The sequence below is a fragment of the Apostichopus japonicus genome, chromosome 9, assembly GCF_037975245.1.
Source record: "Apostichopus japonicus isolate 1M-3 chromosome 9, ASM3797524v1, whole genome shotgun sequence".
Taxonomy (NCBI): domain Eukaryota; kingdom Metazoa; phylum Echinodermata; class Holothuroidea; order Aspidochirotida; family Stichopodidae; genus Apostichopus; species Apostichopus japonicus.
In genome coordinates this window covers 10520773-10537383 of record NC_092569.1, presented here as the reverse complement: position 1 = coordinate 10537383, position 16611 = coordinate 10520773, and the positions used below count along the sequence as shown (strand labels likewise).

Sequence of the window (16611 nt, the reverse complement as noted above, 5' to 3'; positions counted from 1 at the left end):
TCATTGGTTATGTTATGTTGCCAAGGTACCAGATATGCGAGTAGGGTGGTAAGTACTAATATTTTGGTGCTTTGGATTTTTGTGAATATTCAGACCACCTTTCCCCCCCCCCCCCCCCTTAGAAAAAAAAACAAATTACAGGTTGAGGGAAAATGACATTTGAAACTAACCAGAAGCCTCCAAAATGTTCAACAGTATGAATACTGTACATGTTTTGACGTCACAACGTTGGCACATTGTGTAGTATTTTTGCGATTATCTTGCCTAAGTTGGATAGATTCTTTTATTAAACACAACATCCCAGCAATCCAGCATCATAACAATATCTCTCATTAAGCATTATCTCTTAGAGAGACAAGTTGTCTGTTGTATTCCAAATAGTATGGATAATTTAATAATTTAATTAATATATAATAATTAATATTTTATTTAATAAGATGATTTGATTTTGCTGGTTACTCCATTTGTACTGTAGTATAATATTTTATTTAGTATATATATATTGTATATTTAGTATCACTTTGTAATAGGCAAATGAGACATGATACTGTATTGTAGGTTTGCACACAGGAATTTGCATACATGAGGAACTGAATATTCAAAATGCTATATATGTAAATTTGAACACACATCCATGTAAACTAAATTGTGCACTAATTGAAATTGCCATAACCAGTTAGTTTACTGCATGAATATCATTAAAGAAGACCTGTGAATTTTAACAAATTGCAAATGTTTTTTAAAATTTCATAAACATATTGTCCTTTACCTGTTTATCTAACATATATACTGTACACTATAGTACTACAGTACTAGAGCTTTTGATTTCTGATTTTCAGATATATCTAGATGACATTAAAACTTTCATCAACAACTCATATTAAACATCTCAATTAATAATTTGCTTAACATGATAGATCTACAGATTTTAATATGAACATTGCAGCTCGCTTCCCCTGAATGACATAAACATCAATTACAGTAATAATTAAGACAAAGATAATTAAGACAAAGATGAAGAAACATTAGCTGTTATACATTACCCCAATTCCTTGGAACAACAGCTACATGTCTCCAAATGGAATTTGTACGTGCTTGGCTTCTTCAACCGGTTATGAGATGTTGAATCTGTATGGTTTTCCATGCTGTCTTTATGTTATATCTTCAAATCCTCATGAAATATGGAAATGGTATATATAGATCTGTTAATATTTTCCAGCAATCAATCAAATATGCTGTCAAGTTTAGGCAGATATACGTATAATCATACGACCAATAAACAGCTTGAAACTCAATTTATTTATTTATCAAGCGTGGTTAGAAACTGAAGATTCGATTTGTTTATCAATCCAACATATGTTAGAAACCAAACATTCGATTTGTTTCTTAATCCAGCGTATGTTAGAAACCGAACATTCGATTTGTATATTAATCCAGCGTAGTTAGGAACAGAACATTCGATTTGTTATTAATCCACCGTTGTAAGAAATTGAACATTCGATTTGTTATTAATCCACCGTTGTTAGAAACTGAACATTCAATTTGTTATTAATCCAGCGAACAGTACACGTATGCCTGTTTGTTGCAATTACAGTGAGATTGTATCTGCATTACAGTATCTGCGTTACAGTAAGATTGTATCTGGGTTTCGCAAAACATATTGCGAAACGTTTTTGCACTGCATCGATATAATCGCTGCACCAAAATTCTCCTCTTGTACAACTGTTTATATGTACAATAGCTTAATATTAATGTCATCTCTTGGGAACAAATTAATATATGTTTCTTTGTTGACAAGTCAATTGTCCAAACTGCTTCCTTGCCACTACTATTAAAGTCCAAACTCTCTGATTGCTCTACTTGTAACTCTTAATGACCCAGGGATACCTGTTATGTGTTACGGTATAAGGTTTGAAGGACACGTTTTGAATTCGTTCCAATTTCTGAAAAAAAACCTCTCATTAATGAAACATTCCAAACAGCTTGAACTTGAATATTTAATCGTGACTTGGTCAAATAGTTGACGCTCTATTTCCTCAGACATCAGCAGTTTATACCCATTGTGTCACACACATCCGTCCATTCAAAGTATTTTTTTTCTCTCCTCGATTTGTGATCTCTGATGAGCTCCTCAATAATACATCCGAACGAAATTATCACTCGAACTTTTAAAAAAAAACAAGAAAATTTGAAGCCAGAGGGGAGGCAACTTTTTTGTCGTAAAAATGTAATATCTGGCGACAACTTCCCAGGGAGAAGATGAAGAAGTGTTCATGGAAGGGCCTCTGAGTCTCGGTCTGGAAGTGTCCTTCTGATCACAAGTCTGCTCTGCTGAAGTGAACCATCAGGAAAATTAATCTTGTAATATGATGTAGTACTCACTGTTATTAATACCAGGTTGCATCATTGCTTCAACATATATATTGTACAAAGGTCGTCCACAGGCAAGCAGCACAGGCTTTAATTACGAAGTCTCGTTAACATTAGCGTGACATTTATTGCGAAATGAAAGGAAAGAGATGCAATTTCGGTGTAGATGAGTTCAATGTTATTAATATGATTTTATTCTTTACTTTGGAAAATATTATGTCAGTTATTATGAAAATTGTCACAGTTATTCTGAAAAACAGCTTCATATGTTTTTTTAAATTTTAAATCCAGAAATTCACACAGAGAATCCATCCACAATTGCTTGGAAATTGTTACCTTTGCACAAATTAAGTAGAAGTACAATTTACATACATATGTTTATATAATATAGATAAACATATGTATATACTGTACATAGCTCCCTTTTGTCTGAGTCTTCACACTAAAATGAAGTTGTATCTTTGTTCTATCACAGATCTCCTTGCTGGTATTGGATTGGAAACTTTCAACAAGTTATGCAGATATCTGGGCACCGGCTACATTAAGGTATCCAATTGTTGCTGTCAGTTGTTAGCTAGTATAAATAGGTACCCTCTTAAAACCTGTAAAGAGATAAAATGGTAGACGTTTGTCTGGTCTTAAATATCACACGATATCTAGGCAATGATTTAAAATAGAACAGTGAATAATTGCTCAATTCGTTTGCAATATTATTTAAACAGATCTTTACAAGCAGTCATGCAAAGCATGTCTCAGTGCATACAGTATATATACTTAGTAATGTTATATATATATATATATATACTGTAGAAATTTGGCATTGTGTGTCATTGGCATAATTTTGCGTTGGACCAGCTAGTGGTTTTATACCACTCGATCCCTCAAGTTATTCCTAAATGTTCAACATATTCATGGAACAAATTGCCTCATGACACATTTTAATCATTTTCTTGAAACACTTTCAAATGTTTTGTAATGTTCAGTGTTCAGTAGTGTTCAGTGTTATAGTGTCTGACTTGTGTGGAACACCCTTTGTGTTCATAATGTTGTCATGGTATGGCATTATGTACCAGTGCGCAATAAAGGTTACCACTGAAATGTGGTCGATCCCTCAAAGTTGCTTAAATGATATATACGATACATGGAAGGATATGTTGCAATAAAGAAAGAAATTAATAACATGATAAAAAAAAAAAAAAAAATAGGAAGAAGAAACATCATAGTACTGTATATCAAAATGTTCAGTAGCATTTAGCAACATTGTGAGGACTTTTCCAAATCATGATTATGTTGCCACACATACCAATCATTGGTAAGTTTTGATCTTTCATACACTATATCAAACTCCCTCTGCAGTGACCCTCTCTAGGGTCATTAGCCCCTTCCTTTTGAATTTACTTTTCAGAACTCTACAACTCGGTGTGTTTTAAACCTTGAAATTTTATCCGTATGAATTCTCCTGTTAAAATGACAAATTTCTTCAGTTGCATGCAGGTGGCATTTTTGCTTTTAAAAGGTTGACTTAAGGCAGAATTCCAAATGTGGATTTTGTATATGTCAATAGTTCCAAGAAGAAAAGAAATATATTTGAGTGCTACTAGTGATGCATTTTTAAAAACATGTCATTTGAGGCGTTAAAATGTTATGTTTTCACATTGACTTTTGTTATGCAGTTGAGAAACTAGCCTAATGGTCAAGTCAAATTTAAATTTATGATGTCAATTGTCTAGGGGGTTATTTCTCAAAAGTGAAAGGTTTTACAGAAATTGTATGACCTGGACTGTACTAGCTGTGTCATAAAGGTTTACAAAATATCCAAATTACTGTATGTGTGTGTCTAAAGTCATTCTTTAATTATCAATTTGGAATATTACCGTACTGGGTGCAAAAGCTGGATCTCTGCTGAATGAATTAAAAAAAAAAAAAAAAAAAATTATTTACATATATATTTATATATATATATATATTTATAAATATATATATAAATGAAAACGTAATGAGAAGGAAAATCCAGAACAGTGAAAAAACTTCCAGCCTCCACCAGGATTCGAACCCGGGCCTCCCGCTTTGTACGCGGACACCCTGACCAACTAGGCTATATGGACGCTGATTGTATGTCCAGAGGTTCGAAACCGGTAAGGAAGGTCGTAATTTCACTGTAGGGGTTTGACACCTGTATCGAACAATACATAAATACATATATGGTTATATGACTTGTTGCATTGTTTCTGGTACCATAGCATCTTAAAATCCAACTGAATATGGATGTTGAATGTAAATTTTGTAAGGATTTGTCAGTACTGTGCTCTGGTTAATTATGTGCAATTTACTTCTTTGGTTTGCTTATTTGCAAGCTTTCAAAGTGCTCTCTCTCTATAGTAATCTATTGTGTGTATTGTTAAACAATAACTTGTCTATTATCGTAAGTGGCATTGTACCCTGTTATTTAAAAGCCTAGTCCAAAAAGAAATTGATTTTTAACTGATGAAACAGTCCTGAACAGATTCCAAGCATCCTGGAGAAATTTGCATCCAATTCCTACATGTCGTCCTCAAGATATTTGAGGATTAAAGTTGTCACAGTTTTGTACCACATTAAAAAAGTGAACTTGAAACAAACAGGTGTGATGTCATACTGTACTTAGCCATTGACCTTCCAGCAAAATTTTATGTATTATTTTATTTTTCACCTTATCGTTTCGAACTTGTATTGGATAGGGTTCCAATGACACCTAACAGGATGTGAAGTTAACTATATATACCAATCATGTTAGTGTAAATTCACACTGAGATAGGCATCCCAATTTTGAAGTACTGTTCTGTACAAAATTGTGATCCAAGTTCGAAAAAAGAAAAAAGGAAAAAGAAATTGCATCTATGACCTATGAGGACAAAACATCTGCTTTGCTTCAAGTTCACATCTTCTGGAAAAAGTATTGACCTCAAATGAACTTGTTACCTTGAAAATGGTACATGGGACTTGAATGCAAATTATGCATAGAATAATATGTTTCTCTTTCATAAGTCTGTAGCTTCGTTTTAAAGCTACAGTTTTCTCTTGACACTCCTTTTAAGTGTGTTGTATCACGTGAGAAAAACAGGGTTTTTGTTTCCTGTGTGAAGTACTCTCTCGGTTCCTATTAATATCTTTCAATGAGCCGTGTTACATACAGGTATCGTATGTTCTAAATGCCTACTTTTCAGGTACATATCTGTTGATACAGTAACTGCATGTTTGTACAGCATCGTGCTACTGTACCAGCATATATCCATACATGTGCTGTGTCCTACAGTAGATATGGAAACTGCTACATCATGCCACACATTTGAATGAATTGTCACATATCCACACATGTGCTGTACCTACAGTAGATATGGAAACTGCTACATCATGCCACACATTTGAATGAATTGTCACATATCCACACATGTGCTGTACCTACAGTAGACGTGGAAACTGCTACATCATGCCACACATTTGAGTGAATTGTCACATATCCACACATGTGCTGTACCTACAGTAGACTTTGAATTTCCCTTTCATACCATCTCTTCTTGTTACCTATTCTTGGTGAATTATAATTTACCACAACTCATTATAATTTTAATTCATCAGTCCCCAGTTTATACTGTCTCCTGACCACCACACCACCATACTGTTTGCACACCGTAAATATCGAATCAAGATTTTTACCGTCAAGCTAAAATGGGCGCAAAAATGTACCCCAGAAAGTGGCAGAAATATGAAATTTGAAACATGCACTGGCTTTTCACACAACACACTCTTGCTTGACAATTGTTAATTTGTATCTGAGCTTTGTACTGTATACCAAATATATTTCTACAGTACATTAAACTTAAAATTCTTTTGACTTTTACCAAATCATTACATGTGCGCGTGTATTTCTGATATTACAAGATTCCTCGCCTTTACTTTCAAAATGTATGAAGTTCATATTTTACAATGTTCTCCTTAACATTTGTTACTTAAAGAACTTCTGAAAATAATCCTTTTTATGGAAATAAGATCTTGGATGAATTTTTTACATTATTTACAAATCTTACCTCCAAGATGCACCCCCTGTCTGTCCAAAAAAAAATTCTCCTCAACATTTGTTACTTAAGGTCTTCTGAAAATAATCCTTTATGGAAATAAGATCTTGGATGAACTAGTTTAAACAGAATGGTTTTGCCCACTGAAATTCTCACCACCTCTCTCTCTTGTGAACAGTTCCAAAATAATTGCTTGGACAGATGCTTACAAAATCCAGATGGCAAATTTGACCAACTTGTGATATTTGCTCAGTTCATGTTCTGTATAATATTACCACCATAATTATAGGTACAGTACGTGGTAACATGATATCACTGTCTTCGATGAATTCTTCGTAATCCTCCGTAAGACAGAATGCTTGCCCGGGTATTACTGTTTAAATCAATCGCTCTCTTCTTCAATTTCCATGCATGTACGACAGCACCGGTGCTTGACATCTCATACGGCGCTAGACTCTCTCTCTCTCTCTCTAGCTATCAAAGAAAAATTTGTCTGCCTGGAATTGAGAAACTGCCCCTCAGCAAATTCTGGAAGAGTCATATCTATGAACGGGTGCTGTTAATTTGACAAATCAAGCTTTCATGTTAATTTACCCTCAGGAGGGAGGAGAGGAAAAAACAACACAAACAAGAAAGGTGATTTAATGGACTTGGGTATAGATTAAACAAATAAACCCTAAAAAAATAATCGACTCTTCATTACTTAAGGTAAAAGCAGCGTGGATGTTATTTTGGAAAATGAGAATTGCACACGAAAAATGAGGAATTGCTTTTTATGAGGTTATGACATGCTGGTTACTGAATGTACTTTTAAATGTTTTGTATTAAGTTTACAGTTTCAGACTCGGTGAAATTCAATCGTTTGTCCCTTGTTCCATACAATATGGATTCTAAGGGAGAAATTGGGGTTGTCCAGCCATGTCCTAAATCAACAGAGGACACTGTCGTATTGGTCCTATCTAGTTCCGAAGAACTTGACAAGCTGCACTTTTTGACTGCAGATCATAATGGTACCATGAGTTGATTTCATTTTGTAATTTTTTGAAGAAGAGATTTTTTGAAACACGTTGAAGTTTCAATAACTAAAGACACTGTAAAGTACTGTATGTTTTGCTAAATCATAATTTGTTTTTGTTCGAGCAAGCTGTACAGAGTGGTACCTTGATGATGATCTAGACCAGGGGTGGGCAACCTATGGCCCGCGGGCCACATGGTGCCCGCCAGTGTTTTTTTTCGGCCTGTGAGATGTCTCAAGAAAAAGAATAAAAATCAATCTATTTACATCATCCACAAAAAACGAGCTAGCTGCTTAGAATTTATCGGCACTAATGATGCTGTCAGGTAGGCCTATTATCCCCATTAATTATCAACTGTACTGTATTGACAATATGTTTTTGTGAATACAGATTAAGTACACACACCTATTGCTTAAAAGTCCTCGGAATCAAAGGTTTGAAATCAACAGCAGGTCGTTGGTTAGGTGTGGCCCAGTCAATTTTTCACTCCTTATATCTGGCCCATGCACTCAAAAAGTTTGCCCACCTCTGATCTAGACAGTCACCCAGCTTGTCTGTTTACAAGTTCATTCGGCGTGCATGCGTGCTTGTCAGTGCTTTCTCCTGATCGTTTTACATTCATTACTGGTAATCCATAAACAGGACAGATAACGTACACTAGGACCGATATATGTGACAGCTCACTGGTGTTGTTGAAATAATGGAGCACCCCATTAAGAGACACTTGTGAATTCATGGGAAAGAAATCTCTTGTCTGGTGTGTAGAATTTTTCAAGTTGTCATTAAAATATATTCGTGGGTAGGGAGGGGCGGAGAAGGGGAGAGTGAGGGAGTGTGTGGTGATCTCTCCCCTATGTGTTGGAAATTTGGAATGAACATGAACCATTATAGTAATACTGCAAATACAGGTGGCACGTTGTAGACGTCATCCTTCCTACGAATTCTACTCCATTAAACTGAATTTCCTGATTCGTCCCACTGATGCTACAATAGAAATATGATTTAGACATCAGTGTACAGTTGCAGTAGATTTTAACGATGGATTATGAGTGATACAACCTCATTTTACATTGTACTCGTCTTGATTTTTTGTTCATGTACGTTTTGTTATTTAAATCTTCCTACTGCATATATTTGTATAGTTGATGGCACTCTATAAGTGCAAACTGTTCACTGATGGTATACATGTAAATACAGTAGTTGCCGGGGGCTTCTATTGTTGTGTCAGAATCAAGCTATTGTTGATTTCTTATTGAATTATTTTCTTTTAGCATTTATTTTTGAGTTTAAAAATGATGATATTCTTTCTTCTCGATTTCTCGCTGTCCGAGACAATTAAAACTAGTATATACTATGTTGAAGCATAAATGACCTTCCTAGTGCTACAGTATGCAAATTTCGGTGGCCTATCTAACTAGGCTAGACTAGTTACAGGCAGTGTCTAGTTTGGCTGTTTGACATTAATAATCGTATCCGCCCCCACCTTCTCCGAATTTAATTGCGAACCGGCAAATGCAAATTGCCAGAATATTGCAATTAAATCTATCCTGTGTCTTAATAAAATGAAAAAGTTATAAATTATATATGATATTCATCCCATTTATTGTACTTTAATAGGTCATAAATTTGCGTTCTAGGGATAATACTTGCTTTTTATGTACTTATGAAGGGTATTTTATCATAGTCTGCAGCAGCTCCTAGTTCACCATTAGAGCAATGAAGGATTGTTGTGCAGTTAAATACTGCTATAAATTATGATATCCAGCAGATTATCTGGCTTCTCATCTCTCCCTCTTGTATTTGATAGGTTGAGGTTCTAGTCTGCCTCAACTTCTAGAGTTTTCTCAGCCAACTTGATGGTCTATCAGTAGACCGTGCAGCATGCCCACAGTATGCAGTATGTATATGCCTTATTTCAATCAGATAGTGTGTGCATGACTCAGTCCCTAAGTCATGCATATGTCATGAGTGTCTGCTCTACCATGAAACTAATTTATTAAATTTGTTTCAACTTTCATTGTAGATTTTTGCTTTATATATATATTTGTGATGGGATGGAAATCTAAATGTCGTTCTTACAATTAACCCAGAATTAAACAAAATTAAACAAAAAGAATGAAAAAATGACAATAGGGAGGACAGCAGTATAAGGAATTATGAAATACATTTTTGGAATCATTTAAAACAACTTTGATGAAGCAGGGAAATGTTTGATCATATTTTCAGTAAATTTTTCAGAATTATTTTTAGGGTTAAACATACAGTAATTGTACCCGACCGTTAAGTGCACCTCTCCTTAGTAGGATATTAAATTTCCCTTTTCATGCGTTGTAGCATTGATGCCTTTTAAGTTCAATGACAATGTACAATGTCATATAGTTTGGGCGATTGTGTAGTCTAAACATACTGTATATCTAATCACCACAGTATATATGTTTAATACATTGCTCCTTCGTTAATAACCGTCTTAAATCAGCAATAAGCACTTTCCTGTCTTCCTAATCTATGAAATTTGTCTGTTGCCTGAATGCTTCACTTTTCATCGATGACCATCTCGCTATGTCACTTGACCTTCTGCATCTAGAGTTACCTTAAGTTGTAGGTTTTTTTCTAGTTTATTTCTCTTTCATTTGATGCTGTTTGTTCCTCTTCGTTGTGAAAAAGTTTCGACTTTTCAACCATCTGCTTAACAACAGGGCAAATTTCCTTAACTGACAGTACCTCGCAGGAGCCTCTGGATGTTGCACCTAGCTTTACCATTTCCCCTAGGCCCCTCTCCCTCCCCCTCTTCCCCTCCCCCATACCTTTGTCATTCTGTCTGTCCATTGGTGATGTTTCTATATAGTTGCTTCTTTGCTTCTTTTCAATATTTAGTGAATTGGACATTTGAAAATATATGTATTAGGTTTAGTATTCAGAGAATTGGAAAGACAGGGACATCTTTACAGTGATCACAAACTTGTTGAGCAAACAAAATCATGAATCATGAAATTATTTTTTGCTTTAACATCCAAACCAAATCCCATTATGTAGAATGATGTTTGAAAGACTCATAGGCTTTGATTCTTTTTGGCAATATTTCCTGCAAAAGAGCCATCAAACAGGTTAATAGGTACTCAGATTAATAGGTACTCAGATTAATAGGTACTCAGATTAATAGGTACTCAGATTAATAGGAACTCAGATTAATAGGTACTCAGATTAAAAGGTACTCAGATTAATAGGTACTCATATTAATAGGTACTCAAATTAAAAGGTACTCAGATTAATGGGTACTCAGATTAAAAGGAACTCAGATTAATAGGTACTCATATTAAAAGGTACTCAGATTCAAAGGTACTCAGATGAATAGGTACTCAGATTAAAAGGAACTCAGAGTAATAGGTACTCAGATTAATAGGTACTCAGATTCAAAGGTACTCAGATTAATAGGTACTCAGATTAATAGGTACTCAGATTAATAGGAACTCAGAGTAATAGGTTCTCAGAGTAATAGGTACTCAGATTAATAGGTACTCAGATTAATAGGTACTCAGATTAATAGGTTCTCAGAGTAATAGGTTCTCAGAGTAATAGGTACTCAGATTAATAGGTACTCAGAGTAATGGGTACTCAGATTATAGGTGCTCAGATTAATAGGTACTCAGATTAATAGGTTCTCAGATTAATAGGTACTCAGATTAATAGCTACTCAGATTAATAGGTACACAGATTAGTAGGTACTCAGATTGATTAGTACTCAGATTAATGGATACTCAGATTATTGGGTACTCAGATTAATAGGTACTCAGAGTAATAGGTTCTCAGAGTAATAGGTACTCAGATTAAAAGGTACACTTGGAGTATGCCAACATGATGGTAACTGCTCTAGCATTCACAGATAAAGTGAGCTGCTAGCCTTAGTTGCAAATACCACTTCAGTGGTCAAAACATTTCAACTTTCTGTCACTTATGAATCCAGAGAGTCCGCTCCCTTTCCAGATCATCTACTTTGGCAGTGAAGGACAAAAAGGGACGAGATTGCGACAACAAGCTGCCCCTGGTTGTTACTTTCCACCCAAATCTTCCTCCCCTTCAGAAAATCACCTCTAACAACCACAACATTCTCCTCACTTCAGATAGACTCCAACGAGCCGTCCCTGAAATACCCATCATCGCCTACAGACGACCACGCAACCTACGAGACCTTCTTGTACGTGCTGCTGTTCCCCCTCTAACTTCTAACCCCACACCCATTCAGCATGGTACCTTCAAATGTGATCGTACTTCGAGATGCATCGTCTGCAGCCACCACATTGTTGAATCCAATTCCATCACCAGCCACAGCATGCAACTCACACACAAGACTAAGGGTCACATCACTTGCACTACCACCAATGTCATCTATCTGATCTCTTGTAGAGTTTGCGGCATCCAGTATGTTGGCGAAACCAAAACCACCCTCAAGAAGCGATTCTATGGTCACAGATCCACAGTCAACACCATGAAGACTGAGACCCCAGTTGGAGAACATTTTAACCTTCCCAACCATACCATTTACGACATGTCCCTACAGGGGATTGAATCCTTAGGTAGCCGTCCTGACCTAGTACGAATCAGCAGAGAGAGGCTCTGGATGCAATGCCTTCGTACCATTCAACCTCATGGGCTGAACATTCAGGAAGGACATGACTAACTTTCCTCTGTTCCCTACTCCTTCTCCCCTTTCTCCCTCCCCCCCCCCCCCTTTCACTCTTCTTCTCACAGCTCTCTTCCCCTCCATTTTTCTTCACACCTTTCTGTCTTTGTCCCTCTCTAGTTTATTCCTTACCCTGTGCCTTTAATCCTCTCTTTGTCCCTCCACAGTTTATCTCCTTCCTCTCCTCTTCTCCTGTTGCTTTCTACTTATAATCCCCTTTCATCCATCTCATTGTGTTCACCGTGCTCATTAACCTGTCTGTATTCTGTGCGTGTTTTTGTCCCCTCTGTTACTGTAACTTGTCATTTAGCCTCTGAAGAAGATCCTGCTAGGATCGAAACGTCAGGCCAACTTACTTTTACACATTCTATTACACAGGCTCTCTAGTGGATAAGCAGTTTGCTAACAGTTTTATTTTATTTTGACTTATGAATCCAATCTGAAATACTGCCCCCAGTTCTTGTATGAATCAATCTGGAATACTGCCCCCTTATAAAACACTATCCATATTGTGCATGTTACACTGGTGAATAATCTCATTGATCAGTTCATGACAGTAATCAGTTTATTAATGGCTGCTTATCATCTGTATTAGCCACAGTTTATCCCATCTAATTGATGAAAGCTTAATCTTACAGACGATAATTGTAACTGAGTGATCTATTTCTCAAAAAATAATTCAATAACATGCAAGTAAGTAAGTATGTAAGTTCTGAACACATCTTTCGGTGAACGTAGCTTTCTGAATGCTGCACCATGTTTATGAAACTCCCTCTCGGTTGAAATTAGGTCTTTGGATTCTATTATTCAATTGAAGCACTGTCATAAAAACTGTTTTTTTCTCTCAACTCTATTAGTTTTTGCGCATTCAGCACCCGTAAAGCAATTGAACAACATTTGTCAGAGTCTGTGCTATATAAGACTAGTTATTATTATCATATAGGCCTATTTGAAATGGTTGCATGGCAAAACTTGCATAATACAATTTGATAAGCTTTCTGATTTAATTTGCAACACTAGTTGTATCTGTACTCTAACTCCCCCACACCCTTCTTATGATCAAAGAAAACAAAAGGAAGAAGAACAAATGAACAATAAGAAGAACAATAAGGAAGAAGACGAGAGAACGAGAGAGAGAGAAAAAATAGGAGGATGTTGTGAACATGGGTGTGTCTTACAAACATATCTGATACAAATATCAACATACTGCCCTGATTTCCTGAAACATTAATGTACTAACTACATATCGGTACAAATGACAGCAGAATCCATGGAATTAATCTCATACTATCTGGTATCTGGCTGATAATAGTTGTGAACTCAGTCTGAAGAGTTTTTGTAATCTCTTTATTAACACAAAGAAATAGTTTAGGGGGTAGCCGGGACAGTTACTGGGAACATTCATAAATACTTTACAATTCACTGTCAACACCTGTACAGTCATTGAACTTCCACCTCCCTGTGCCAAAGGCTAATTCACCATCTTTAAAGGAGATAATCTACAAGCCCAACTATTATTATATGATCTAATTATAGGCAAAATTTGTAATAATAATAATAAACAACTCCCACAAATACTTCAATCCAAATCTTGCCCAAGTTTGGGAGATATCCTGGTTCCAACAGTCATATCTGTCGGATGTCAGTTTGTTTAAATATGTGTGATGTCACCTAGGATGTGACACCCTTTCATTGTGATGTCACTCTGCCACCTAGGATGTGACACCCTTTCATTGTGATGTCACTCTGCCACCTAGGATGTGACACCCTTTCATTGTGATGTCACTCTGCCACCTCGGATCATGTTACACCCTTTCATTGTGATGTCACTCTGCCACCTAGGATGTGACACCCTTTCATTGTGATGTCACTCTGCCACCTCGGATCATGTTACACCCTTTCATTGTGATGTCACTCTGCCACCTAGGATGTGACACCCTTTCATTGTGACGTCACTCTGCCACCTCGGATCATGTGACACCCTTTCATTGTGATGTCACTCTGCCACTTAGGATGTGACACCCTTTCACTTTCTCTCTCTTCAGTCTTTTTCTGTTCAAACAGTTTGCAAGGTAGAATGTTGATGACCCTATTGACAATTAAACTATAACATGCTGCCATAATTAAGATCATGCTGAAAGACTCATTATATATTAGATTCAAAGTTCTGTTTGCAGTAGAACCCATTACAGAGTATTAACATTGCAGTTTCATAGAACATCTTAGCCCTGTGTGTGAAAGAACATTGAACTTGTAATATCTCCTCCCACCTGGAGTACGATCTTTTTGTTTTAGCTGTGCTTAGTAGGTTCTTCATCCCTCAGATATAGACCAAAGGGGGTGGGGGGGGGGTGATGGCTCAAGAGTTTGTTATCTCCCATTACAACACTGCTCATGACCCAATCTGATCTAACCCGCAGTACACATACCCGTCTGTGAACTACCAATGCTTAATTGATTGCTGTTGGAAAATCTATAAGATGTCCATCTATTCAGATGGATGTTGATGGAGGTATCATTATGATTTTAATTTTCAAGGATCTTATTATATAACTTCAAACTGGAGTTAGCTAATAGACTATGTGATTAGTTTTATTCAGCATTGTTTGGATATGGTATTGATCTCTGAATTATTATTCTTTATGATGGGAAGTGTTGTTTTGTAAAGATTTTTAAAGTTTCTCCCAACAATGAATTCTCAATTTTATAGGTAAAAGGTACAGGAACGTAACTAAGTTTGTATTGCTTGCATGAAGTTGTAAATGTTAGAGACTTATCTAGGGATTTCATAACTTGAAAAAGGTGTTTGAAGTACAGTATGCCTTCAAGGAAAAATTGTCTAAGATTTCTTTTTAACTATTGTTAAAAATGTTTGTAACTGACCAGTAAGTTTTGATCTCCATGGTCTTCTAGTAACAAAAGTAAATATTTGTATTTTGTAATTTGGCTAATTAATGCTAATTTTATCGTCCACTCTTCCATGCTTGAAATAGAACAGAATGACTATTTTCACTCACTTCACATTCTTCCTTGTCCCTTTCCCACAACCTTCTCTCCCAGCCCTTTCCTCAGTCCCCCTCAATTCCCCTTCCCCCTCCCCCCTTCTTCATTTAAATCTCTGTGTGTTTTCGCTACATTGCTTCCCTTCTGTTGTATGCAGTACTTAGATGAATGGGGAGGAATCCTGATGTCTAGAATCATTGCAGCAGTATATATATAGTCTTTTGGGGATATTTAGTTAAGACGTGCTTTACTGTTCCTCCCAGCGCAATTATCTATTTAACGATCTAAAGAGAAATAAATTTGATCCCAATCATAACTTCTTTGTTGCTTCAGACTCCCTCATATACAGTATCTCATTCACTATATAAATGCACTGTGGTCAAATATCTGGAATTTTCTGATGGATAATTCCAAGAGGCCCAAGTGATGGAGCCAGGTATATATGTTTTTTTTCTCCATGATGGGAATTATATGAACCTACAAGTTTGTGGATTGAAGAGAGAGTATATATATCTACTACATTCATTGCAATGGGACAAATGAGTTGCTTTCCAGCCAATCCCTTCAGGTGAGGAAGTGAGGGGGGGGGATGGGGGAAGGAAAACAAAAAGAGTTTGCATCTGATCGTTTAATGAGATTTGTCTAAAATGATTGATGATGTTGCTACTTTTAATTTGTTCAGATAGCTCTCAAAGAGAACACAGTATGGGAAAAAATTTATGATGGCTGTTAAATGAGAATAAGCACTAGTCTCAGACACAATCGTACACACCCGAGATAGCAGTTCTAAGCAGTTTCCATTTATTAATAATAAGTAACGGAAAAGGTGCCTGTTGGGTTAGGTTGGATATAGAGTACATACACTTTATGGTCATAAGTATTGTCCCCAAATATGCTAGAATAGTCAATTAACGCTCATGCTCAAACAATTGATCAATTTTGTATTATTAACTGCCATCCTCTGAACATTCATCGTCAATAAGAGATGTAATCCTCTATAACTGAACATTCCTCAACCTCAAAGGATCAGATCCTCACAGAAGTAACTTAAAATTGTAAACTTTTGCAAACATTTTTCATAGTATATTGCTTAAGTTTGAAGCCAACACTGATGATGTCTTTTAAAGTAAAATATCCCAACTACTAATACTGCAGAAATGACTCGATCTCATAGAGTATTCTCACCCACCCATCTAATAATTTCACATAAATCAAGTTGACGCTGTTATAAAACCTTAATATACATAACTACAGTATTACCTACAATGTAATGGTCCAAGTGATGTGTAATGCATTCAGATATATACTGTACGTATGATGGTGCCACCCAGTTGGGACAATTTTTTCTATACTTTAGTGTCATGTCCCGCTTCAGAGCATTCATATTGTCAGTTACGAGCAATATGAATATCATGTTTCTATCAGATCAAGGTTAGGAACTGTTTGTAAGTCAATACCAGTGCTTTGAAGCATGATATTGGAGGACAGTTTA

At 36.1% G+C, this 16611-nt stretch overlaps 2 protein-coding genes across 12 annotated transcripts in view; one reads left to right on the top strand and one right to left on the bottom strand.

Annotated features, from left to right (window-relative positions):
* Positions 1-1263, bottom strand: part of LOC139973560 (microtubule-associated protein RP/EB family member 1-like) — a 46984-nt gene extending 45721 nt beyond the window's left edge. For 2 of the 4 annotated variants that reach the window (XM_071980335.1, XM_071980339.1), the window contains exon 1: positions 1044-1260. In XM_071980335.1, coding sequence (XP_071836436.1) covers positions 1044-1144 — 101 coding nt within the window. In that variant the 5' untranslated portion in view covers positions 1145-1260. Of the gene's footprint in view, positions 1-1043 lie in introns of all 4 variants that reach the window. The other 2 variants (XM_071980336.1, XM_071980337.1) reach the window with 2 other exon arrangements.
* The window catches only part of LOC139973558 (uncharacterized), a 103355-nt gene that overhangs the window by 13788 nt on the left and 72956 nt on the right, over positions 1-16611 (top strand). For 5 of the 8 annotated variants that reach the window (XM_071980329.1, XM_071980327.1, XM_071980321.1 and 2 more), the window contains exon 2: positions 2846-2916. The exons of the other annotated variants lie outside the window; for them this stretch is intronic. The gene's annotated coding sequence lies outside the window, so the exon portion shown is untranslated. The remainder of the gene's footprint in view (positions 1-2845; positions 2917-16611) is intronic. 8 annotated transcript variants of the gene reach the window in all.